Source organism: Peromyscus maniculatus, chromosome 7 (genome assembly GCF_049852395.1).
Source record: "Peromyscus maniculatus bairdii isolate BWxNUB_F1_BW_parent chromosome 7, HU_Pman_BW_mat_3.1, whole genome shotgun sequence".
Lineage (NCBI taxonomy): Eukaryota > Metazoa > Chordata > Mammalia > Rodentia > Cricetidae > Peromyscus > Peromyscus maniculatus.
In genome coordinates, this window is record NC_134858.1 from 112,061,826 (window position 1) to 112,088,980 (window position 27,155).

Below are 27,155 nucleotides of genomic sequence, written 5' to 3' on the forward strand. Positions count from 1 at the left end.
GTGCACCAATGTTACCCATGGCTGCAGCTGGGTAACAGCCCATTCCCACTTTATCCCACCAGGGAGGGAGATGCCCACTGAGAGATGGGAGCAGATCGAAAGCCCCCATCTCTCTGGATCCTCCACATAACCTGTGGAGGGCTAAGTGGAAGATCTGAGCCAAAAGTAGTTGAATGAAGGTCCTTCGTGAGGCTGGGTATGGTGGTGCACACCAGCACTTAGGATGCAGAGGCAGGTAGATCTCTGTGAGTTCAAGGTCAGCCTGGTTATATAGGGAGTTCCAGGACAGTTAGGGCTCAGTAGAGAGACCCCGTCCCAAAAAATAAAACAAACAAACAACAACAACAACAAAAAAAAAAAGGGTCCCTCCTGGCTTTTGTCACTAGAACATTTAGATGAAACATGTTGGTTTATGTTATATCATGCAAGACCAAAGAAAACTGCATCTTGTTTTTATATGGCAGGTTGGGGATTCCTTCTCACCTATTTATCATGATGTGTACCCTGATGTATTAGGGGTGTGGAGATGCCAGCCAAAGCTCCGCAGAGAAGGTTTGTGGCACCAAACCTATGCTAAGCAGGAGTCCAGTGTCTCAGCAAAAGAGAAGAAAGAGAAAAAAGAATGCAGAGTGCTAGTTAATTTGACTCATTTGTCATGAATGACAGGGGGTTGATCCAGGCACAAGGTAGTAATGTGGCTTAGTGTTCGTGAGTGCTTTGGGTCATGAGTTGTTTTGCATTTCAGACAGCACCCACTTTCTAGCCTGTGAGCACCATATGCAATAAGTTCTGTGAAACCCTGGGAACAGTGCTCTGCTTCAGTGTTTAGGACAGCAGTCACATCACCTGCTGTGTGTGGCTTCTCACTTTCACATGCTTCATGTTTTCTTGATGTCCTTTTAAAGTACTGCTGCTGGTTCTACAGGAGTTTCATTCTTACATTGTCACGGATCCAGTAAATAATAATAGTAACAGAATTTCAGTCCACCACTATGGACATAGTCCCTGATGTGCCCAAGTTCACACAGCTGGTGATGGGATGTCACAGTTAGAGGTCACATCCAAATCTTCACATTCTTCATATGTAAGTTGATGTTACAAAGTATCTTAGTGTGGGCTGGTGAGATGGCTTAGAGGGTAAAGGCTCCTGCTGCCAAGCCTGATGACCTGGGTTAGAAATCCCTGGCATCCACATAGTGGAAGGACAGAACTGAGCCCCTCAAGGTATTCTCCAACACTACACATTCCTAGCTTGTTGGCCATTTAAAATCACCAGGGGACAGTCCCTGAATGTCAGTTGGGAACTGCTTTGCCCCAGCCACGGCCAGGGAAGAGCCTTGTCTGACCAGCGGATGAGCAAAGGAGCACAGGCTTGTTGATGACTGCTGCAGACTACAGTGAAGTCTCTGCTGTGAGGAAGCCTGTAGTCGTCTGTCAGTACTGTGCTCACATGAGCCACACACAAGACCCAGCACTTACCGGACTTCAGTTTTCTTTCTAACGCAACCACAGCTGTCAATTCTTATTCCTCAGTTCAAATTTAAAAACCAAAGTGTAGATGTAACCAACCATCTTATTAAATAAGAAACACAGAACCAATGCAAAGAAGAAAGCCAAGAGATCAGAGCTAAGAGCCTTACCCGTCTGCTGCAGCTAGCCTCTTCAGCCAAGAGAGAGCTACTTCCTGAGTGCTTGTCTTTATATAGACTTTCTGTTCTGCCTTCTCATTGGTTGTAAACCCAACCACATGATCGCCTCATCACTGCCTGTTTGTACAGACCTCCAGATCTTCTATGGTTGGTATTGAAATTAAAGGCGTATGTCTCCAATGCTGGCTGTATCCTTGACCACACAGAGATCTGTCTAGCTCTGCCTACCAAGTGCTGGGATTAAAGGTGTGCGCCACGAACACCCAGCTCTGCTATGGCTTGCTATTAGCTCTGACCCCCAGGCAACTTTATTTATTAACATACAAATAAAATCACATTTCAGTACAAATAAAATATCACCATACCAAAGTGAGGGGGCTGAAGAGATGGATCAGAGGTTAAGAGCACTGGCTGCTCTTCCAGAGATCCTGAGTTCAATTCGCAGTAACCACATGGTGGCTCACAATCATCCATAATGAGATCTGGTGCCCTCTTCTGGCATGCAGGCTGAACACTGTATACATTTGTTTTTCTTTCTGTTGCTGGAAATCAAACCCAGTGCCTTGCGTGTGCTAGGCAAGCTTTCTGCCACTGAGCTATATCCCAATTCTGTGTCTCATTATTAATTTTTTTTTTTTTGAGACAGGGTTTCTCTGTGTAGCCCTGGCTATCTTGGAACTTGCTCTGTAGACTAGGCTGGCTTTGAACTCACAGAGATCCATCTGCCTCTGCCTATAGAGTGCTGGAATTAAAAGTGTGCCACCACCACCCAGCATAAGTTTGTTTGTTTACTTAATGGGTGTATGTATGTGCATGTTTCTATACTTGAGTATGTTTGTGTGTGATGGGATGCCCTTGATGGCCCCAAGACGATGTTGGATTCCTGGAGCTAGAGTTACAAGTGGTTGAAACCACCTACAGGCAGGCTGGGAACTGAACTCTAGTCCTCTGCAAGATCAGCAAGTGCTATTAACTGCCTAGCCATCTTTCCCTTCCCATTTCCTAGTTTTATAGAGGCCACTTACCTACTTTAAGAGTAATATTTTAGGAAATGGAAACATGCATGACAACATTCCTGACATGTCATCTTTTTGCCCTGGCTTCTCATCACGTTGGTTTTTAGACTAGTTAACAGTAAAAAAAAAAAAAAAATTTTTTTTCAGGACAAGGTTTCTCTGTGTAACAGCACTGGCTATCCTGGAACTTGCTTTGTAGACCAGGCTGGCCTCGGACTCATAGAAATCCACTTGCCTCTGCTTACTGAGTGCTGGGATTAAAGGTGTACTGATATCATCACATCTAGCCTAAACTATTCTTTAAAATAGGAAAGGGGATTTGTGAAACTCACAAGAATCTGGGCTAGTTCTGAGTTGATGGCATTCTACAGTGACCACTCTACAAAGACAGAGATGAGTAGATAGTTTGTCACACTTTCTAGGCAGTGGGGCAGTGAGCAAAACTATCAGAATACTCAGTTGGCCTTCTGCAGCTTCCAGTCAGAGACTCAGTGCAGTATGTGTGTGCTGGGGAGTTCTGTGAGAAGAGCCAGCAGAGGCGAGGACGGTTAGCAGGCAGAGTTATTTGCCTGCTATTTGACTTGTTATTATTGTTGTTACTGCGGTGGTTCTAGGGATAGAACGTGCTGCCGGATTCATCTAGCTAAGTGCGCTGTCACAGAGCTACAGAGCCACAGCCTTAGCGCGCTCTCTCTCTCTCTCTCTCTCTCTCTCTCTCTCTTCTTCTTTTTTTTTTTTTTTTTGGTTTTTCAAGACAGGGTTTCTCTTTGTAGCTTTGCACCTTTCCTGGAACTCACTTTGGAGACCAGGCTGGCCTCGAACTCACAGAGATTCGCCTGCCTCTGCCTCCCAAGTGCTGGGATTAAAGGCGTGCGCCACCACCGCCCGGCTCTCTCTCTCTTCTTTTAATTAATTTGTTTTGGGGGAGAGAGAAAGTGTGTGTGTGTGTCTGTGTGTCTGTGTGTATATATGTATACATGTATGTTCATCCCCCACCCCCTGTACACAGGTGTGCATGCCCTGGCATGATGAGGAGGTCAGAAGACAACTTACAGGACTCAGTTCTCTTTTCCTTCCACCTTGTGGGTCCTAGGGTCTAAACTCGGGTTGTTGGGCTTGGTGGCAAGCGCCTTTACTCCTGTTGGCCATCTTAGTTCTGTTTTTGTTTTAGATAGGTCTCATTAAGTTGCCTAGGTTGATCTTAAACTCACTCTGTAATTAGGGCAAGACTTGAACTTGAAGTATTCCTGCCTTAGCCTCCTGAATAGCAATGGCTACAGACTTATGCCACTAGGCCTGTCCCAGACTTAATCTTGCGTGAGTCTGGTTTCCTGGCTTCTGCCACACAATCTTTCTAAAATATCTAAACTGCTGGTGGCTCCCTGTCGTCTTAAGGACAGTTTAACTTTCTTAGCCTGGCATGCTGGCTGGCCTCAAGCTTGCCTCCTTGGTCTACTTTCTACATAGCCCATGCTGGTCTCAGACTTGGGATCCTACCTCACTTCACACAGTGCTGGGACTATAGGCTGTGCCACCATGCCAAGTGTTTATGTGTCCTTGTTAGAAGGACACTCCTTTGCCTGGGTCTCTGCACTCCTTTTCCTGAATGATTAACTCCGCTGGTTAATGAGGCCTGCAAGCTTTGGCTGCGGTGCTGCATTAGTTGCAGAGCTGTCTGACTTCAGGCATCGCTGGGCTCCTTACTTCTTAGGACAGTGACTGGGGCAGGTGGAGTTTTGTATTTTCTCTTTTGTTTTTCGAGACAAGGTTTCTCTGCGTAGCCCTGGCTGTCCTGGAACTCACTCTGTAGACCAGGCTGGGCTTGAACTCACAGAGATCAACCTGGCTCTGCCTCCTAAGTGCTGGGATTAAAGACATGTGCCAAAACTAATACAGCTGATTTTTTTTTCTTTCTTGCTTTTTTTTTTTTAAGATTTATTTATTTATTATGTACACAGTGTTCTGCCTGCACATATCCCTGCAGGCCAGTAGAGGGCACCAGATCTCATTACAGATGGTTGTGAGCCACCATGTGGTTGCTGGGAATTAAACTCAGGACTTTTGAAAGAACAAGCAGTGCTCTTAACCTCTGAGCCATCTCTCCAGCCCTTTTTTTTTTTGTATTTCTAGTTTGTGGTTTGTAGGCAGGCACAGATCTCTTAAGCTTTCCTATAGCTCTTCGAACATGGTGATTCAAATTATTTTTAGTGTGAGGATCTACTCCAGCCTCCTGAGGTGATGGATAGAAATTCTCTTCCTTGTAGCTTTCAAGCAATTACAAAGCTGTAAGTTAAATGCTATAATGCTATATAGAGCTAAGAGAATTTGAATCACAAGACTAATACAGCAAACACTTTCAACATATCCCACATTGCAGCAGTTAGCTTTATTTCTAGCTTTTAAGCATGATAGTTCATCATGGGAATTACTGTTATTATCATAGATATTACTGTTTTTAACCTAATCTGTTGTTTTGATGGCTAGTTTAATAGTATACCATAAAAGTAGCATGGAATACTCATTTAATTGCCACATTCTTTTTTTTAATTAGGTAAAATTATACATGCTTGCTGTGCACAACATACTGTGTGGGACATACACACCCTGGGCAATGGCTTGTCATGTTGTATGTTGCCAGTCTTGTGATGAGAAGCCTCAGCATGCTCTGGGCAGTCCTCACACACACTGCAGGCTGCTGCAAGTCTTGGTGCTTATAGCAGTGCAAGAGAACCATTTTCCCTTTCTGCCTGAGACTCCGTGATCTTTGTGATCTGTGCCTCACCAGTTCCCCAGATCCTGGGAACAAGCATTGCACACTGTGGGCTCAGTCTCTAGCTCCATATAGAAGGGGAATTCCTGTGGTATTTGTCTTTTGTGTCTGGCTTATCGCACTTAACATTGTGTCCTCTTAGTTCATTTCATGTTTTCACAAATTCAGGATTTCTTTTAGGACTTTGTAGCAATCTCCTGTGTATCTATATGCTTCTCTTTATTTTTTGAGTCAGGGTCTCATGTAGCCTTAACTGGCTTCAAACTCATAAAGTTGAGGTTGGTTTTCAATTTATAATCCTCCTGCCTCCAAATCCTAAATGCTGTGATTATAGATATGTACCACCATGGCTGGTTTTACTGAATTTTCTATTATTCATCTGATGATGACTCTTAAGTTGGGTTTCATATCTTGGCATTGTGGATAATGCTGCAATGAACAATGGAGTGCAAATACCTTTTCAACATACCAATCTCATTTAATATGAATGTATGTATGTATTGTTTATGTGTGTATGTATGTAAGTATGTATATAATGTCAAAATTCTGATAGATACTTATGGTTGTATTTACTAATAATGAGGTGTTGGAAAATGATTCATGAACATAACCAGTCTTCAACTACAGTTATAATATGGTAGTAAATGTTGTGAGGTACCTTCTTTTGCTTGTAGTATCTGTAGTCTGGTTTTGAATTAACTGTGTAGCCCAGGTTAGCCTCAAGCTCTCTTTACAGTGCCTCAGTCTACTAAGTGCTGGGATTATAGGCATGCATGTAGCTGGATTTTTCTCCAGTCTTGCCCAGCATCACAGAATCCGCAAGAAAAATCCAGCTACACATGCATCATTACTTGTGGTGTGTATTGGTTAGTTTTTTTCTCTACCTGATACAAGCTAGAGTCATCAAAGAAGAGGGAACTTCAACTAAGAAAATGCCTCCATCAGATTGGCCTGTAGGCAAGCTGTGTAACATTTTTTTGATTGATGTGGAAAAGCCCAACCTACTGTGGACCATTCCCTCCCTGGACAGTTGGTCCTATGCTTATAAGAAAGCTAAGAGGGATGGAGAGATGGCTCAAAAGTTAAAAGCACTGGCTGCTCTTGCACAGGACCCAGGTTCAATTCCCAACATGCATACAGGCTTGCAGAGCCTGTAATTCCTGTTCCAGGGGATCTGATGCCCTCTTCTGACCTCCACAGGGCAGGCACACACATACTGAACAGATATACATGTAGGAAAAACATTCATACAATAAAATGAAGATATAAAAAAAGAAAGCAGAAAGAGCAAACCAGTAAGCAGTACTGGTCCATGGCCCCTGTTTTAGGTCCTGCTTCCAGGTTCCTGCCTTGAGTTCCTGACCTGACTTCCCTGAATGATGGACTCTAAGCTCTAAGTTGAAATACCCCTACACACCAAAGTTGGTTTTGGTCATGGTCTTTATTACAGCATTAGAAACCTAAGACACTTGGCATCTGGAATACTTTGCTTTTTTAAACTTTAATTAGGTTTATTTTATTTTAATTTGTGTGTGTGTGTGTGTGTGTGTGTGTGTCTGTGTGTGTGTGTGTCTGTCTGTCTGTCTGTCTTCGTATGTGCTGGTACCTGTTGGATCCCACTGGGGCTGGAGTTACAGATAGCTCTGAGCTGCTTGTTGTGGGTGCTGAGAACCAAACTCAGGTACTCTTTTAACCATCTCTCCAATAAACGCCCAGGAACACTTTCTTTTGAGTTGAATATGCCTGTGTAGCCATTCTCTTCTCTTCTTTTTTTTCTGTCTTACCTTTGTTTCCTCTTGACACCACGATTAGAAACACCAGTGAGCCCGGTGTGGTGACGCACACCTTTAATGCCAGCACTTGGGAGGCAGAGGCAGGTAGATCTCTGAGTTTGAGGCCAGCCTGGTCTACAGTACAAGTTCCAGGGCAGCCAGGGCTATACTGAAAAACCGAAAAGAAAGAAAGGAAGGAAGGAAGGAGGGAGGGAGGGAGGGAGGGAGGAAGGAAGGAAGGGAGGGAGGAAGGAAGGAAGGAAGCCACTATCATCTTGTGTCAGCATTCAGAGAATAGAGGCAGTCATTCAGATCTATGATAAAAGTGGCCTTAGCTGCTGCTGTTGCTGCTTCATCATCTTTTCCTCCTCCTCCTCTTCCTCCTCCTCCTCCTTTAACATAAAAATGAAAATAGGCTAGAGACTTGGCGTAGCCATTAAGAACACTGGCTGCTATTCCAGGGGACCCCTGTTCAGTTCCCAGCACCTATGTGGCACCTCACAACCAACCATGTGTAACTCTAGTTCCAGGGGATCTGACAGCCTTTTCTCATCTCCACTGGCACCAGGCATGAACCTTGTGCACAGACATACATGCAGGCAAAGTACCTGTATACATAAAATAAAAATGAAGAAAAATATACAAGGTTTCATGTAGCCTAGGTTCAGACTTAGTAGCTGAGGATGACTTTGAACTTCTGAACCTTCTGCTCTAACTACTAAGTACAGGATTACAGACGTGCACCATCATACCAGGTTTATGTGGTTGTCTTAGAGTTTCTTTGCTGTGAAGAGACACCATGACCATTATAATGCTTATAAAGGAAAACATTTGGCTTACAGTTTCAGAGGTTTAGTCTATTATCATCATGGCGGGACATGGTGGTATGCAGGCTGAGATAGTGCTGAAACTGAGAGTCTTAACATCTTGACCCGTAGGCAACAGGAAGTGACCTGAGTGTCACACCCAGCATAGCTTGAGCATAGGAAACCTCAAAGTCCATTCCCACAGTGAGATACCTCCTCCAACAAGTCCACACCTACTCAAAAAAAAGCCACACTTCCTAATAATGCCACTCCTTATTTGCTTATGGGGGCCAATTACATTCAGACTACCTCACTGGTCCTGGAAGGGAACCCAGGGATTTGTACATGCTAGACAAGACTCTACCAACTAAGTCACATCTCAGTCCTTAAACTTTCTATATCTGCTAAGTTTAAATCCTATCTTCTCCTGCCATTAATATTTTTAGGCTATTTCCTACTTTTATCTGCTCTATCTCTATCTTCTTCCTTCTCTTCTTTTCTCTTGTACAACTTACTATCTCTTTTCTTTTCCTTGTTTTTTTTTTTTTTTTTTTGGTTTTTCGAGACAGGGTTTCTCTCCTTGTTTTTTTTTTACAAGACAGAGTTTCTCTGTGTAGCCCTGGCTGACCTGGGACTAGCTCTGTAGACCAGGCTGGCCTTGAACTCAGAGATCTACCTGTATCTGCCTCCCGAGTGCTGGGATTAGAGGTGTGCGCCACCACCGCCCAGCTTACTATCCCTTCAACCCCATGTCTCATGGTTAATAATGGAACCCAGTTGTAGATGTAATTCTGAACGGTTTTATTAAATAAGAAACACAGGGCTAAATGCAGAGTTAGAAGCCCAAGAGGTCAGAGCAGCTGCCAAGAGCTAAGACCAAGCTAAGACCTCCTTCTTACCCCTCGCTGTCGTCTTTCCCCTCAGAAAGAAACCTACTTCCTGTGTGTCTGTCTTTTTATTGACTTTCTGTTCTGCCTTCTCATTGGTTGTAAACCCAACCACATGACCTTCTCTTCATTGCCTGTCTATACAGATCTCCAGGTCTCTATGGTTGGTATTGAGATAAAAGGTCTGTGTCCATGCTGGCTGTGTCCTTGAACACACAGAGATCTGCCTGTAATGTGATCGGGATTAAGGGCGTGTGCTACCACTGCCAAGGCGCTTTTATTTATTAACATACAAATAAAATCACATTTCAGCACACAAAAAAATATCACCATACCCAGTTCTCTGCCTGACCAGCTGAATAAGCCAATGTGGGCATGACTCAGATCAGGCCACTCCCAGGTCAAGAGCGGTAGCATTCCTGTAGTTCCAGATGAGACAAGCAGATCATGAGTTTGAGACCAACCTGGGCTATACAGTGAGACCTTTTCTCAAAAAGAGGGGTGGAGAGTATGGAGAAATGGCTCAGTGGTTTAGAGCATGTCTGCTCTTGCTGAGAACCTGTGTTTGTTTCCCAGTACCCATGCTGGATGGTTCACAGCCATGTGTAACTCCATGTCCAGGGAGATCAGATTATCTGGCCTCCAGACACCTGCACTCATGAGCACATACCACACATACCCACACACATAATTTTTAAAGTAAATATTTTTTAAAAGTCCAAAAAGAGGGTGGTGGTTCTGTTCCCATCCTTGCCCTCTGCAGGTATACTTTGTAAGCTTGCCTGTACTCTGGTCTTTAAACAAACAAAAACGGTGTCTCTTTGTAGCTGAGATTCTTCAGACTGAAGGCTAAGAGGAGCCCTTTGCTCCTTATAGATTAAACTAGGATGATGTAAATGTGGCATTTCCTGATGCTATGGCATCCCACTTTGTCCCCACAGAAGACATCATTTATAGCAGGATGGAAAAGATTTACCAAAAGTGGTAAACTTCGTCTTCAGTGGTGCAGCTGCCCATCTATCTTCCATCGGATTGCTTTTGTGGCTGATGCCACTTGAGCTTGCTTTTCACATGGTGCCGAGAAGTGTCCTTGGTCCATATTAGAATTAAAACAGACTTTTTCTCTTCTTTTTTAAAAATTATCTATCTAGGTGAAGATGGAGCTGGAAAAACAAGCTTAATAAGAAAAATTCAGGGAATAGAGGAGTACAAGAAAGGAAGAGGCCTGGAGTATTTGTATTTAAACGTGCATGATGAAGACCGGGATGGTAAGTGGCTTGTGTGACACTGGCCTCCTGCAGTCAACTTGGGGGACCCTGCTGTTCTCCATTGCAGTTGGCTTTTCTCCAGTTTGTCATTGCTCAGCAGATCTGGGATGTCACTTGGGTCAGTGAATAGTTATGTCTAGACATCTAATGATGTGAAGTCGGGTTTCAGATTGTATGGCTTTAAGCAACTTATAGCACCCTCATGTGGAATGTTAGCCCTCTCGCTATCCTTAAAAAAAAAACACCTCAGTTTTGAAGTTGGTTCTCCTGCACAGTGGTGATTGTTTTGCCTACCCCCTTTTCACCTCTTCCTCATTTTCCCGTTATAATGTAATCATCCCCATAGTTGTTTTCATTTGCTCAGTCTTTCTTTCTTCTATAGGACATTATCCTTTTTGTGTAATTTCTTGAGTATGTACATCTCTATCTGCTGATGGTAAAATGTGAACGTAGTATTTAATGTCTTGCCCTGGGTTAAGGAATAGGAAATAGAGAAGGAGTGCTCTGTCCTATAGTCACCTGTTACATCATTTTAGACCTTTCTGAATTGTCAGACTTGACCCAAATAGTTGAACGTTGTCGATTATAACAGACATCTCTTGTGGATAATGAAATGACTTAACAGTGCTACCAGAAGAAATGGTGTGTATTCTTTTGTCTTTATAGATCAAACGAGATGTAATGTATGGATCTTGGATGGAGACCTGTATCACAAAGGGCTACTCAAGTTCTCCCTGGATGCTCTTTCTCTGAAGGACACTCTGGTTATACTGGTCGTTGATATGTCAAAGCCTTGGACTGCTTTGGATTCCTTACAGAAATGGGCAAGCGTGGTGAGGGAACACGTTGACAAGCTGAAAATACCCCCTGAGGAGATGAAAGAAATGGAGCAGAAGTGTGAGTGGTCAAGAAATACTAGCGGAGGCTTCTGATGGAGCTATCTTAGCTGACTATAAAAATCATTTTGATTGTCTTTTCTACAAACAAGATTCAGTGAAGGAAATACAATATGACTATCATTTTGAAATTCAACTTGAATAATGCACTGACTTTTAATATTTAATATATATAGTACAGTAAATTCTTTGGTAGAAGTATGTTTTATTGCTGTGTATTCATTTTGAAAGGTCATTTGAAAGGCTAAAAATGTGAACCTTTCTTCAGTTGCTCACTTCCAGAGATTTTGTGACTAGTAGTAAGTAGTCTTATCAACTTTGTCAGTATGAAAAGATGTTAACATAAATAAAAAGATGTTAAGTTGATTTTGTTATTTACAGAGTACATTAGAATGTTATGTATATGTTTGTTTGGTTTTGGTACAGTGTCTCCCTTTGTAGCTTAGATTGGATTCAAACTTGAAATCTCCATGCTTTTCTTCCCCAATGCTGAGATTACAGGCATATGCCACACACCTGACTGTCCTCAAAGATTTTAATCTGTAGTTTTCTTTCATTGACGGTCATAGCCTGTGGAGTCATTTCCCTGCCCCAACCCCTAATCTGTGCTTGTTCTAGAACCGTGTTTGCTTCCAGTTCATACTCCTGTGTGTTATGTGTGAGTTTGTGTAGACATGTGCGTGTAGATCCCCTTTATTTTAATTCCGTGTGCATGTTTTAAGAAATGTACACATGTGATGCAGATCCTTAACAGAGTCCAGGGAAAGACTTTGGATCCCCTAGAGCTGGAGTTACAACAGTGTGAGCTGCCCATGGTGCTGAGAACCAAATTCTGCAAGAGCAATATGTGATTTTAAATGCTGAGCCATCTTTCCAGCCTCTCCACCTTATGTTTTGAGACATGGTCTCTTGCTGAACTTGTAGCTCACGTCTTCAGCTTGGCTAACTTGTCTCTGCATTCTGAGTGCTTGGATTACAAATATGTGTCACTGGGCCTAGCTTTTATATGAGTGTGAAGATCTGAACTCAGGTCCTCTTGTGTGCCCAACAAAGTGCTTTTCCAACTTAGGCATCTCCCCAGCCCCTGTTAGAAACTTCTCAGTAGGTAAGGAATTGTGGACATACTTGATTAAGATCTGTGTTCATGCAGGACATGGTTGCTCACCTATGATCCCAGTACTCAGGAGGTTGAGGTGGGTTCCAGACCAGCCTGAGCTACATAGGGAAAACCTCTTGCAAGAGAAAGAAGTACCCAGCTGAATGTGGTGGCTCATGCCTATAATCCTATCACTCTGTAGGCTGAAGCAGGAGGATTTAAGGACAGTCTGAATTACTCCCACTCAGGTTATGCTAGAAAAACAGGTGTATTCTCCCATGCTCAGTAAGCACTGTTTGTTTTTTTAATTTAAAATTTTTATTTTATGTGTATGGATGTTTTGCATGCATGTCTGTCTTTGTGCCATGTGTGTGGAATGCCTATGGAGACCAGAAGAGGGCATCAGATCCCTTGCAACTGAAGTTACAGACGATTGTGAGCCACCATGTGGATGCTGAGAATTGAACTCAGGTCCTCTGGAAGAGCAGCCAGTGCTCTTATGTGCTGAGCCATCTCTGCAGCCCCAGCACTATGCTTGAGTTGTAGGTTCCTTTTCTCCCTTATTTAGTTTTCTCTGATTCCTGCAGTGTCTGGCCTTTAGAGAAGGCAGAGGGCGTAAGGTTCAGTGTGTGTGTGTGTGTGTGTGTGTGTGTGTGTGTGCGTGTGTGTTTGCGAGTATGCATGTGTACTGCATACATGTGGAGACTGTATGCAGGATACACACTAAACACAATCAGTTGTATTTTTTTACTTGTGTGTGTGGATCCAGGTGCAGCTGCTTGTGGAGGTCAGAGAACAATTGGTAGGAATTGGTTCTCTCCTTCCACTTTGTGGGTCCCAGGTATCAAATTCAGTCACCAGGCTTGGCAGTAGCTACCTTTACCACTGAGCCATCTCTCTGGCCTCCAAAGTCCTATACAACTAACTGACCCTGCACAGAGCCCCCCACTGTGTAGAGTCGTCAGTGGGGAATTGTGCTGTAAAACCAGTAATGTGAGCCGGGCGGTGGTGGCGCACGCCTTTAATCCCAGCACTTGGGAGGCAGAGGCAGGTGGATCTCTGTGAGTTCGAGGCCAGCCTGGTCTACAGAGTGAGTTCCAGGACAGGCACCAAAACTACACAGAGAAACCCTGTCTCAAAAAAACAAAAAAAACAAAACAAAACCAAAAAACCAGTAACATGGGCCCATAAAGTCAGTTTTTGTTTCTTCTCCTATCTAAGCCCAGAAAAAAATAGATTTAGATTGTGCCAGAAATAGCGGAGGCTCACCTCATGCCATTTCTAACCATCTTCACTTGGACTTGCAGTGGTTAGAGACTTCCAAGAGTACGTGGAGCCAGGAGAAGACTTCCCAGCTTCCCCTCAGCGAAGAGCCACAGCTGCGCAGGAGGACAGAGATGACAGCGTTGTCCTCCCCCTGGGTGCAGACACACTCACACACAACCTGGGTCTCCCGGTACTCGTGGTCTGCACAAAGGTCAGTTTGCTTCCTGGGAGTCTCAAACAGCACGCAGCTGCTTTGTTTTGGGGGTGTTAGTTTTCCTAGATGACTTTTTGTTTTTTTTTGGGGGGGGGGTTCGAGATAGAGTTTCTCTGTGTAGCTTTGGAACCTGTCCTGGAACTCACTCTGTAGACTAGGCTGGCCCCAAAGTCACAGATCCATCTACCTCTGCCTCCCCAGTGCTGGGATTAAAGGCGTGTGCCACCACTGTCCGGCTACAGCTGACTTTTATCACCTGTTATGTAATGTTGGTATGCCATTATTAAGAACTTGTTGTGTATTTATTAAAAGGTGCTGACAGAATCATGTTTTCAAAGTCTGTTGGCTTACTGGGCATGGTGGCATACACCTGGATCCCAGTTTTTAGGAAGTGGGAAGTTCATGAGTTCCAGACCAGCCTTTGCTACATAGCTAGGGGAGGAGAATACACAGCTGTGTTCTGGGGAGCTGTAGTAGGTTTGGATGAGCTCATTCATTTAGGAGATTGGTGGCTGAATGGCAGATGTGACAACTGGACATAAGTCTGTTGGTCTTTATTCTTTCATGTAGTGAAACTGTCTGCAGCATCCTGGCCAGATGGAGTGTAACACAGAAGCCAGTGCTGTTTAGGATGTCTCTGTTGATATTCCAGGTTCTGTTAGTCGGTTACTGTAGTGTACTGGTAACTTGTTATGTTCTCTTCTCAAACATTGAACTGTTGGTTGTTTACATTATCCTATTGGATTTCAGTGTTTAAATTAAAGTTACTGCAATGCCGTCTTACGATTGCTTTATGTCCACAGTGTGATGCCATTAGTGTATTGGAGAAAGAGCATGACTACAGAGATGAACACTTCGATTTTATCCAGTCACACATCCGCAAGTTCTGTTTACAGTGTATCCTTTAATAGTGCCCCACAAGCAGACCCATTAGGATGACTTTAGAAAGTCTGTGAGTGTTAGTCCACCGGTGCACTTGCCAGGTCACTTACATGCAGGTGTTCTGAGGTGTTAGTGTAGGGTTAAGTATGTGCTGCTCTCTCTGCTCTGTTGAAAATATGGGAGATGGAGACAGAAGTAAATGGGAGAAAACAGACTTACTCAAAGCTGGTCCTGAGCAGGTTTGTTCTCAAGTCTCCGTCTTGGGAGAAGGGCACAGAGATACAAAGGGCTTTTATGGGACTCAAAAGGTGTCCAGTGAGAGAATGAGCAGGACATCCCCAGGCTGGGGGAGGGGGTTGGCTGCTTTTCTCTAGAGTTTTGGTGTGTGTGTGTGTGTGTGTGTGTGTGTGTGTGTGAGAGAGAGAGAGAGAGAGAGAGAGAGAGAGAGAGAGAGAGAGAGTCAGCCTCTAAGTGTTGGGATTATGGGCTGTACCTCTACACTCAGCTCTGGGTGGGACTTTTTCAGAAAGGGCATCTCCCTATGAAAAAAGCCATCTGGGTCAGCATCTACAGTGTTGATTTTTTTTTTTTTAAACAGACACGTTGTTTTTCTGAAGTCAGTACATGTGAGCTGAAGAAAAAGGGTCATTACAGAAGCCTCTTTGTGTCTATAGTAGCACACTAAAGGGATGGTTCATTAAAGAATTGGGGAAAAGATTGGGAAGAGGGGCACAACTGATGGCTCTTGCCTGCTCTGTTACATGTCAAGGCAAGAATTGAAACACGTAACGTTAATTTGCCATGTCTAAAGAATTGTGCCTAAGAAAATAATTATCAGGTTGTGGTGGCTTGAGAGAGACTGTTCCCCAGAGGCTCATCTGTTTGAACACTGGTTCCCAGTTGGTAGTGCTGGTGGAGGAGGTTAGACTGTGCGGCCTTGTTGGAGGAAGTGTGCCACTGCAGATGGGCTTGGTGTAGAGGGACAGCCTGTAACCCAAGTACCTGGAGACTGACACAGGAGGCTTTAAGTTCTAGGCTAGCCTAGACTACACAGTCTGTCTCCAAAACACACACACACACACACACACACACACACACACACACACACGAAAGCCCCCAACAGAGCCTGGGTTCATACGTATGATACCTACAAGTATGTGCCATAGATAGATAGATAGATAGATAGATAGACAGACAGACAGATAAATGGATAGATTGATTAAAATTCGCACAGACTTGTTTTCTATTTTGTGCTTGTGGTAAAGGATGTGAGCTGGCATCCTGCTCCATCCTGCTGCTTGTTGCCATGCCTCCCTGTCATGCCAGGCTGTTCTCCCTCTGGAACTGTAAGCCAAATAAACTGTTCCTTCTCTAAGTTGCCTTGGTTCTGGTGCTTTACCACAGCAACAGAAAAGCAACTAATACACAGATATACGTGGAAATTCCAATGTAGTATATGGTCAGTCTACCTGATCGAAAACTATGCCAGGCATGGTGGAGCATGCCTGTAATCCCAGCACCTAGGAGGCTGAGACAATAGAATGGAGTTTGAGGCTAGCCTGGGCTGTATAATGAGTTCAAGGCCATCTGGTCTACATCCTGAAACTCTGTCTCAAAATCCAAAAAGCTGTATCCATCCATCCATCCATCCATCCAGTCAGTCTGTCCGTCCATCCGTGTGTGTGTGTGTGTGTGTGTGTGTGTGTGTGTGTGTGTGTGTGTGTGTGTTGTCCGTCCGTCCGTCCGTCCGTGTGTGTGTGTGTGTGTGTGTGTGTGTGTGTGTGTGTGTGGTGTATTTGTCCATGCCATATATGTGTAACAGACAGGAGAATGCTGGTGTCTTCTTTGACCTTATCTTTTGAGACAGGGTTTCTTACTGAATCTGAAGATCACCAGTCAGGCGAGGCCAGCTAACAAGCTCCTGGGGTCCACCTGTCTCTGCCTCCCACATATTTAGCTTTTAGATCCAGATGGTTGCTAGATTTGAACCTGGGTCCTCTTGCTTTCACAGGAAGCACTCTTACTCCTCATAGCATCTCTTAAGCCCCTGCTCCCGTCCATTCCCCTTTAAGACAAGGCATCACTATGTGATCCAGGCTGGCTGCAAACTGATGATCCTTCTGCCTCAGCCTCCTTGGTGCTGCGATCCCAGATGTGTCTTGCCATGCCCAGCATTTTCATGTGCTTTAAATATGGTAGTGGTGTCATTATTGTTAAATTTACTTATAGTTCTTAGCCTCATGAAACACCTACCCTCCTAAACTAAATTATAAAAAAAATATCTTATTTTCCTTATAGCATATAAGTATTTTTTACTTTTGAAAAAAAATTTTTTTGAGACAGTCTCACATATCACAGACTGGCTTTAAACTCTCTGTATAGCTGAAGATGACTTTGAACTTCTGGTCCTCCTGCTTCTCCTTCCTGAGTGCTGGGTAATTCAGAACTTCTTGCTAAGTGTATCATCATATTAGATACCCTGGATACTTCCTCCTAAGCCACTGTGCATATGGATGTGCATGTTAAGCTGAAAACATGGTTTATGGTACCTTCATGAATCTCATGCTTTTTTCCTTAATGAGATGACTAGATGGTGCAGCGCTTATTTACACTTCAGTAAAAGAGAACAAGAACATAGACTTAGTTTATAAATACATCGTCCAGAAGCTGTATGGGTTCCCCTACAAGATCCCTGCGGTGGTGGTGGAAAAGGATGCAGTGTTTATGTAAGTGTGCTCAAGTATAGTTTATAATGTGCTGTTGCTCAGGCTCTGTGTTCCCTTTTGAGATAGGACTGGGAGGCCCGCGTGACAAGTGGGTGGGGATAGATAGTTTGTTTATAACCTGTCCGGACCTACATCTCATTACCTTTCAGTTTACTGCCTGTCTTTTGCAAGTTCTGTGCTGTTTTAGCTAATTGTCTGTGAGGTGCCGTATTAGTGCATCTGTATTCAGCTGTTACAGTATATGATGATCAAAATGGAATGTGGACTTGGTTTTACAGTCTTGTGGGAGGGGCTGGTAGAATGCTTCTCTAGCATGCATGAGGTCCCGAGATTGGTCCCTGGGGCTCTAGCTCAATGGTAGAGCACTTCACTGTATGCACTAAGCTGCCACATGTCCAATCCATAGTGCTGTGCTCCCTTAACTCCCCAAAAATGTTCCATGGGTTAAGTGAAAAAAATGATAGTGTAAATATTTGATAGTTTTATGTGCATTTCTCTCCAGTCCAGCAGGGTGGGATAATGATAAGAAAATAGGAATATTACATGAAAATTTTCAAACTTTGAAAATAGAAGATAATTTTGAAGACATCATAACCAAACCTCCTGTCCGAAAGGTAAGTTTTAGAAATGGTCTTAGTATCTAGACCTAAGCTGAGAGTTAATCTGTCGTCTGTAATGTTAAGGGTACAGAAGAAGGTCCCCTTAGCTGTTCTGAGAATTGCCTAGTGTGTGTCACATATGCACCTGTCCCAGAAAATGTCAGCTGACTACTCAGCTGCCGGACATTAGTCTTTCCATCCTTATATTTCATACTCTAGATCTGAATCACTTTCTAACATACTAAGCCACATGAGTGGATGTGTGGATCTTGGGCACTTAGAGTAGATGGAGATTGTGGACTTGGGAGGCTACAGCTCTTCCCAGAGCTAAGGCAACCCCTACAGTAGTTTCCTCCACTCTACCCATTGAGGCATACTCACCGTATTGGCTCATGGCTATCTAAAACTTCCCATTTTGTTTTAGTCTTGGCTAAGGTTTTACTTTAGGACTGTTAAATCAGGTTCCAGAAGGTACTTTTCTAAGGTATTCATCGTGACTTTGTATTAAGCTGTACATAGGTAATGTCGGTAGATATAGTTGTTTCTGGAAGTGACATAAAATGAATATTTACATGTAATTCTCCTCAGATTTAATGCAGCATTTTAGGAAAAAATAATATTGCTATAATAAATATTATGAACCTTCTGTCTTCTGTGTGTGGGTTGTTAAGTAGTGAGAAAAGCAAGCTCCAGTGAAAAATGAATCAGCATGTTAATTTGGTTTGGTATCTATTAAATAAATAAAAGAAAACCATACAAAAATGCTCCCCTTTTTATTTGTATATAGGCATGTTTGTTGGGTGGGTATATGTATGCAGGAGCATAGTTGCCTATAGAGGTCAGGAGAGGGCTTTGGATCCCCTGGAGCTAGAGTTAGAACGAGTTCAGTTGCGAGCTTCCCGATGTTGGTGTTGGAAACCTAACACAGGTTCTTTTGCAGGATCAGTCCACATTCTTAACTGCTGAGCCATCTCTTCCCACCCCCTCTTTAGCCAACATGATTACACTTTATGGCATCCTTCTCTTTCATTCATTGTACTCGGGCACTGTTTAGGTACAAAGTGCTAACTAGGAAGAAGGATACACATATAATAATAAGCTGGTATATAACTGGGCCTGGTGGTACACACCTATAATCCCAACTCTTTGGAAACAGAGCTGGGAGGATTGCCACATGTTTGAGGCCAGCCTCCTCTACATAATGAGTCCCAAACCAGCCTGGACTGCAGAGTGAGATGCTGTCTTAAAACAACGACATGAGCTTTAATACATGGGTCGTGAGTGGTGATGGAAAGTGTGGAGATGAGCAGGGTGTGGTGCCACAGAAGACTGGACCTGAGGGGCTGCTGTAGGAGTGGACGCTCAGACAGGAAGGGAGAGTGTCAGAGCTGGGGATACAGCTCGGTCCTGGTCACTGGTTGTGTGTAGCTTTTCAGTATAAAGCTAGCAAAATTACACACCACGCTAGGGCATCTCTTATGTAAGAAGAGATAAAGTGTCTTTCAGTTAGTCTAAGACACACAGTTATGGGTGGTGGTAGCAAATGTATTCAACTTACTCCTTTCGTTCACCTTACTCCTTTCAGTTTGTGCATGAAAAGGAGATCATGGCAGAAGATGACCAAGTGTTTCTTATGAAGTTACAGGTATGAAGTCATGTTAGAGGGGGTCTTTGTAGAATTAATTATGCAAAGATGATTTAACTTGCCTTCAAGCCCTGTGCATATCTATATATCTATCATCCTTAAATTTTTATTACATTATTTGTTTATTTAATGTGTATGAGGTGGGGTGAGGTGTGTATGCATGCCACTGATGATGAGTTTTGGGGGTTGGTCCTCTTGGGAATTGAATTCAGGTCATCAGGCTAGATGGCAGATGTCTTTACCCTATTAACCATCATGCCAGAGATTGCTTTTATTTTATTTTACTTTCTAGTTTTGTGAGACAGGGTTTCTCTGTATAGTCCTGGCTGTCCTAGGACTCACTCTGTAGACCAGGCTAGAGATGCACCTGCCTCTGCCTCCTATGTGCTGAGATTAAAGGCATGTGCCACCATCACCCAGCTGCTTTTACTTTTTTAAAAATTAAATTATTTTAATTAAAAATATTTTCTGTATATGAATTTTTTGTTTTCACATACGTATGTGTACTATGTGTGTGCCTACTGCCCAAGGAAGTCAGAAGAGAGCTATAGGATCTCCTAGAACTGGAGTTTGGGTGGTTGTGAGCTACTGTGTGGGTGCTGGGAATTTGAATCCGGGTCCTTGGAAGAGCAACTAGTGTTCCTAACTGCTGAGCCACCTTTCCAGCCTCTTATTTATTTACTTATTGGTTGATTGATTGGTTGGTTGGCTTCTTGAGACAGGGTTTCTCTGTATAACAGTCCTAGCTGTCCTGGAACTTGCTTTGTAGACCAGGCTGGCCTTGAACTCACAGAGATCCACCTGCCTGTACCTTCCATTAAAGGTGGGCACTACCATCACCTGGCTAATTTATTTATTCTTGACACACGGTCTCACTGTGTAATCCCAGCTGGCCTGGAACTCATTGTGTAGACCAGGCTGGCTTGGAACTCACAAGGATCCACCTGGCTCTTCCTCTTGAGGGCTAGAAGTGCTGGAATTAAAGGTATATCACTATGCCTGCCCCATGGTTACTTTTAAGGTTAATGTGCATACAGATGTAAAAGTTAAGATGTGGCTAGGTGCTAGTAGCACACACCTTTAATCCCAGCACTCGGGAGGCAGAGCCAGGCAGATCTCTGAGTTTGAGGCCAGCCTGGTCTACAGAGTGAGTTCCAGGACTACAGAGAAACCCTGTCTTTAAAAAATAAAAAAGGCGGGCGATGGTGGCGCACGCCTTTAATCCCAGCACTTGGGAGGCAGAGCCAGGCAGATCTCTGTGAGTTCGAGGCCAGCCTGGTCCCCAAAGCGAGTTCCAGGAAAAGCACAAAGCTACACAGAGAAACCCTGTCTCGAAAAACCAAAAATAAATAAATAAATAGATAGATAGATAACATAAAATAAAAAAAACTGTGTATTTAAAAAGACAGTAATGTAAGCTATGCATGTCTAAACTAGAATTCTTTTTTCTCCCCAGTCCCTTTTAGCAAAGCAACCACCAACTGCAGCTGGAAGACCTGTGGTCAGTATTACAGACTTAGACAAAACTATTAATATTCAATACATGCTGTTGTAATTCTCTTAAACACACACACACACATACAGTGTGCATGCTTCAATATCAACTTCAGTTGGTAATTCTTCTGGAATTGTGAGATGTTTTTAGAGAATCTGTACTCCTTTGTAGAACATTGAAATGTAAAGATCTCTTCCATGTTCCTTCTATACCTATGTATTACTGTATGTTACCACACAAACTGTGTATGTATTCTTTTACAAACTCTCAAGACAGCCTTACAGAGGAGTCCTGTTACAGAATAGTTCCACGATGTAGATGGGTTGTGGGACTAGGAGGACATCATGACTTCCTGATCATGCAGCTGGGAAACCAGCTGTCTCCCAAGCTTGTGCTCAGAGCTACACTTCATTATCCAATGCATTACTCCCTCTCCACTAGTGCAGTGATTGGTATCCTAAACATGATGGGTCTGTGCTGTTCCTAAAAATGAGACTGGGATTATTGGAATTTATATCAATGAGTTGTAGTGTAAAAGCTAGTAGTATAGGTAGGGATGGTAGCAGAATGTTTTTTAATATTGTAAAGGTTTTTAATTTTAGTATTTGTGCTTTTCTCATTTTTACCTAGGATGCCTCACCAAGAGTCCCTGGAGGCTCCCCTCGAACACCAAACAGATCTGTGTCATCCAATGTTGCCAGTGTGTCCCCCATCCCTGCGGGATCAAAAAAAATTGATCCGAACATGAAAGGTATAGCTCTGTCTCTTGGAGGAAGCAGTGCAGTACATTTTATAATGAACATGCTTGTCTGGAATCTACTAAAATGTTTTCCTTTTCTGCTCCATACTCCTAAGCTTTGTTTGGTAGATAGGAGCTCATAATCAGCTGTAAACACCACAGTGTCTTCTCAGTGCATCACTGTGTTCATGGTGAAAGCTTTACTTATTCTCGTATGGGAGACATTGGAGAAATTAATTCTGATAGTTAATAGGTAACCTAGGGTTGGTGAAATGGTTTAGCTGGTAAAGGCACTTGCCACCAACCCTGACAACCCAAGTTAAATCCCTAGAATGACCCATATGGTGGAAGGAGAAAACCACTCCTGCAAGTTGTCCTGTAACCTACACACACAGACACACGGACACACACGGACACGCGTGCGCGTGCGCGCGCACACACACACACACACACACACACACACACACACACACACACAGAGAGAGAGAGAGAGAGAGAGAACTTGGGAGGCAGAACCAGGTGGATCTCTGTGAGTTCAAGGCCAGCCTGGGCTACCAAGTGAGTTCCAGGAAAGGCGCAAAGCTACACAGAGAAACCCTGTCTCGAAAAACCACAAAAAAAAAAAAAAAAAAAAAAAAAGGGCTAGAGAGATGGCTCAGAGGTTAAGAGCACTGGCTGTTCTTCCAGAGGTCCTGAGTTCAATTCCCAGCAACCACATGGTGGCTCACAACCATCTGTAATGAGATCTGGTGCCCTCTTCTATATACATAATAAATAAATAAATAAATAAATAAATAAATAAATAAATACTCTCTTCTGTATAATAAATAAATAAATAAATCAACAACAACAATAGCTACATGAAGAAACCCTGTCTTGAAAAAAAAAAAAGAAGAGAGGTAGCTGGTCAGTGGTGGCACATGCCTTTAACCCTAGCACTCTAGATGCAGAGGCAGGTGCATCTCAGAATGAATGAGTAAACAAGAATTTTAAAAGGGAAGGGAGAGATATATTAGCATCTAACACATATGTTTAAATGATTTTGGACCAGGGCTACCAAGATGGCTCAGTGGTTAAGAGCACTGGCTGCTTTTGTTGAGGACTTGGGTTCATTTCCCATTACTTGCATGTCTGCTGAGTCCAGGGGATCTGATGCCTCTTCTGATCTCTGTGGGCTTCTACACAATATGGTCCACATGCATACACACACACACACACACACTATAATATAAATAAAATAAAAATACTTTGGGCCCTTTAAAATACCACTGAATCGCTTAGCAAATAAAGTACTTGCTGCACAAGCCCAGCCACTTGAGTACAGACCCTAAACACATTAAATGTGAAAAAGAGAACCATCTCCATCAAGTTGTCTCTGGCCTACACATATACAGTGTTGCCACATCCACTACCACCCGCACACTCACACATAGATCTATAGATCAGACACATATGTAACTGGAGGTGGAGCTTTCTCTCCTGTAAGCCTGATTATACCCAATAGTCACTTCCCAAATTACCACTCAGAGGCTTATATTAATTATAAATGCTTGGCTGATGGCTCAGGCTTATTACTGAGTACCTCTTACATTTAAATTAACCCGTTTCTATTAACCTATGTATCGCCACATGGCCCCTGGCTTACTGGTGCTTCATGGGCCGCTCACAGCATCTGCCTCAACTTTCCTTTCTTCATCTCCACCTTCAGTTTGATTATATCACCTGACCTTCACCATTGGCCAAACAGCTTTATTATCAACCAATGAGAGCAACACATTCACAGTATACAGGACAGACAGTACACGTACACAATAATAATGAATAAAATTAAGAGTAAAAATCTATCCTTGCAATTACTTTTGTGTGTGAGTAGATGAAAGTATAAGTAGTTTGTAATAACTTATGAAAAAATCGAATCTTTGTTCTAAAATGCTTTTTGTTTGTTTGTTTTAAAGCTGGAGCAACGAGCGAAGGTGTCCTGGCCAACTTCTTCAACAGTCTGTTGAGTAAGAAGACAGGCTCCCCTGGAGGCCCCGGGGTCGGGGGCAGTCCTGGAGGAGGGGCTGCAGGGGGAAGCACCGGCTTGCCACCCTCCGCCAAAAAGTCAGGTAGAGCTTCCTGAGCAGGGCACTGTTCTTGGAATGTAGCCTTCCTGGGTATGACGGACAGATGAAGTCACATGTGACTTTAGAAACTGTCCCAGAATCTAATTTCAGATCATGTTCATCTCTCAGAAGAAATTCAAACTTTCCATGCTTTCCAGTGTCTAGGTCGCTCGTCACCTTGTCTGGGCTGCTTAACTGGCCGTCATGCCCCTGCAGTCTTAGCAGTGTGTCCCGTTCTCTTTGTTCTCAGGCTCCTTCATGTAGTGACCTGTGTCACAGCTTCCTTTCTTTCCTTGACTCAATAACAGACCCTTGTGATGTGCATAAGCTACATTTCATTTGGCTGCTGTTTCTTCTTCCTTCCTTCCTTCCTTCCTTCCTTCCTTCCTTCCTTCCTTCCTTCCTTCCTTCCTTCCTTCTCTCTTTTGGCCATTTTGAATAATGGTGCTATGAATGTTAATTTTTATGTGAACTTACATTTTTAATTAGTTGGGGCAATATTTGAGATTGGAGTTCCTGGGTCATGTCCTGATTCTATGTTAAATTTGTGTGGGGAGGTCAAAAGACAACTTTCTGGTTTCAGTTTTCTTCTACCATTTGGGTCCCAAGGATCAAACTCAGGCCATCAGGCTTGTTGGCAAGTGTCTTTACCTGCTGAGCCTGCAAACCAACCTCTATATTTCAAGATTGGAGAATGGCTGGAGTTTCAGAGAGTTAGACCTGTTACCCCTCGGCAGGTTAGGAGGGCTCTGGGCCCCTGATCTCTATTCACTGCTCATTTTGAGGCAGTTCTTACTCCTCTCTCCAGATCTCCAGCTCTGCTGTTGGCTGGATTGTTCACTGCCCTGTGCCCTAAAATAGAAACAGCAACCCCACATGTGAGGTTAAATGATAGCTACCAGTGCACTGCCCCTCAGGTTAAAGGAGGACCTGTATTTTTTTTTTTTTCTAAGCTTTTCTTTAATTCATTTCACAAGTTGGAATTCAGCTGGGTGGGAATTTTCCCTGACATCACCAGGCCCTTTATTCCATTTCTTTTTTTTCCTTTTATTTTATTTTAGAATACCATTCAGTTCTACATATCAGCCACGGGTTCCCCTGTTCTCCCACCCCCTCCCCTTACCCCCAGCCCACTCCCCATTCCCACCTCCTCTAGGACTGCAATCAACCTGGACTCAGTCCAGGCAGGTCCAGTCCCCAAGGACCTGTATTTTTAAGGATGTTTATATAATTTAGTAGGCTACATAACATTTTTTATTGTTGGTTTTTTTTTTTTTAAGATAGGGCCTCAAACTCATTATGTAGTGGAGGTTAGCCGTGATCTTATGGCAGTCCACCTTTCTCAGCCTCCTGAGTGCTGAGATTATAGGTATGGGCCACCCTGCTTAGCTATTTTCTCTTGCCACCCCCACCCCCAAGACCGGGTCTTGCTGTGGAGCCTCCTCAGCCTTGAACTCAGCAGCTGTCTGCCTTAGCCACCGTGGGCAGCCTTAGGAGAAAGTGTAAAGCCAGTGAAAACACTGGCCAGTTTTAGGGAGAAGATATGTCTAACTCTTGTTCTTTTTGAAATGCACTGTAGGCCAGAAGCCTGTGCTCTCAGATGTTCACGCAGAGCTAGACAGAATCACACGGAAACCTGCTTCCGTTTCTCCTACAACACCTACGTCTCCTACGGAAGGAGAAGCCTCCTGAAGATACCAAACAAAGCCATTTGTTCATTCTTCTGGGTAACGTCAGCTTGCCTCTGCCTTTTCCTTCCAAGTTGGAATTAGGGGACTGGAAGCTTTTACAGACAAAGTTTATGTCCTTTTTTTTTCCCCGTGGCTGCCCATTTTGAAAAGAGGAGCTACACAGAAGAAGACAATTTTACATTATGTAGAATAACTGTTTGCATTGCTGTTCTGCAAAAGGAAGTAATTTTGGATTTTGAAAAAAAAAAAAAACTCAAACTGTATAAGACTGCAATAGAACTAGGTGATCCTGTTCTCTGGGCCACGTAAGCCATACAGGAGCATTTAGGGAAGGGCAGAAAAATATGTAATTTGGGCAGTTGATTAACTCAGAAGTCTAAACTTGTTTTAGGTAAGACTATTCCAATCATTTTTAAAGATACCATGTTTTTCTGAAGAACACTGATCAGCTGTCAGGTCTCACACCAACGGCAGTGTAGTCACACCTGAGGCACAGTTGTCTCACTCCGTGATTCCGAAGTCACCATCGAAAGGACGAGAACCATTGGCCAAAATGCTCCTCTAATCACGAAAGAAAGCACAGCACCTGAGTGTGAGAGCTGCGGAAGTTATGAACATGTAAAGAGAGAACGGCTTTGCAGTTGTCTATACATATATATATGTATATATATATGGCTCTGCCTTAATAGACTCCTTTTTGTTCGTGACTTTCAACTGTAATCAGTTAATAAAGTATTTATTCTCTGCAGTCAGGGTCAAACAACGTGTTGCCTTTTCTTATATTCCAGTTTGATTTGTCAGATAAGGAATGAAATTTGTTAGTAATTTGAACTGTTTGACTTAATAGGATTACAAAGCATTCTGATCTTTCTCAGAGGCAAATGTAATCTGGGAGTTCTGGACCAGAACTCATTTCCCCACCCCACCCCCTTTTTTTTTCTTTTTGCTATCTGTGTTTTTTTGTTATTGTTATTGTTGTTTTGTTTCTTATTTATTTATTTATTTATTTATTTATTTATTTATTTATTTATTTATTTATTTATTTATTTATTTATTTATAGCTTTGGAGCCTGCCCTGGAACTAGCTCTGTAGACCAAGCTGGCCTCAAACTCAGAGCTCTGCCTGCCTCTGCCTCCTGAGTGCTGGGATTAAAAGTGTGTGCCACCACTGCCTGGCGAAAAATGATTCCTTCCCACAGCAACAAAATCGGCCAAAGTCCTTAGCTAAGGGTGGGGCCTTGTGAGCCTCCCCCACCCCTGCTGGAATGTTGACCCATGACCTTTGCAGACAAGGCTACTGTGAATGAAGGTGTGGCGCTATGCCATATCCAGAAGACAGCCTTCAACAACACTCCTGCCCAGTGTTTACATTATCTCTGCCCCATCTTGGGTGATCTTCCTTGAGCTTGAGGAGCAGATGTTGATCTAGGTGTCCATTCAGAGCTGAACACTCAGCCATCACTTTGATAAGGCACAAGTCTCTGAATTAACCATTCCTCACTGCAGACCAAGGTTGAGAGCAGCATAATCTACAGCCATAAATGTAATACTTGGAAAGCAGTTGGACAACATGGCTGTCTTGCAGAACAACAGTGGATTCCCCACAAGAGCATGACTTCCCTGGCCAAGGGCT

The 27,155-nt window shown here is 43.3% G+C and overlaps 1 protein-coding gene across 1 annotated transcript in view; it reads left to right on the forward strand.

The window, feature by feature from the left end:
* Dync1li1 (dynein cytoplasmic 1 light intermediate chain 1) overlaps positions 1–26,270 on the forward strand; it is a 33,412-nt gene extending 7,142 nt beyond the window's left edge. The window contains exons 3-13 of the mRNA XM_006970257.4: positions 10,052–10,168; positions 10,835–11,065; positions 13,468–13,637; positions 14,444–14,537; positions 17,113–17,248; positions 17,751–17,862; positions 19,433–19,492; positions 20,949–20,993; positions 21,618–21,738; positions 23,682–23,834; positions 25,411–26,270. Of these exons, the coding sequence (XP_006970319.1) occupies positions 10,052–10,168; positions 10,835–11,065; positions 13,468–13,637; positions 14,444–14,537; positions 17,113–17,248; positions 17,751–17,862; positions 19,433–19,492; positions 20,949–20,993; positions 21,618–21,738; positions 23,682–23,834; positions 25,411–25,523 (1,352 nt within the window). The 3' untranslated portion in view covers positions 25,524–26,270. The remainder of the gene's footprint in view (positions 1–10,051; positions 10,169–10,834; positions 11,066–13,467; positions 13,638–14,443; positions 14,538–17,112; positions 17,249–17,750; positions 17,863–19,432; positions 19,493–20,948; positions 20,994–21,617; positions 21,739–23,681; positions 23,835–25,410) is intronic.
* The last annotated feature ends 885 nt before the right edge of the window (positions 26,271–27,155 follow it).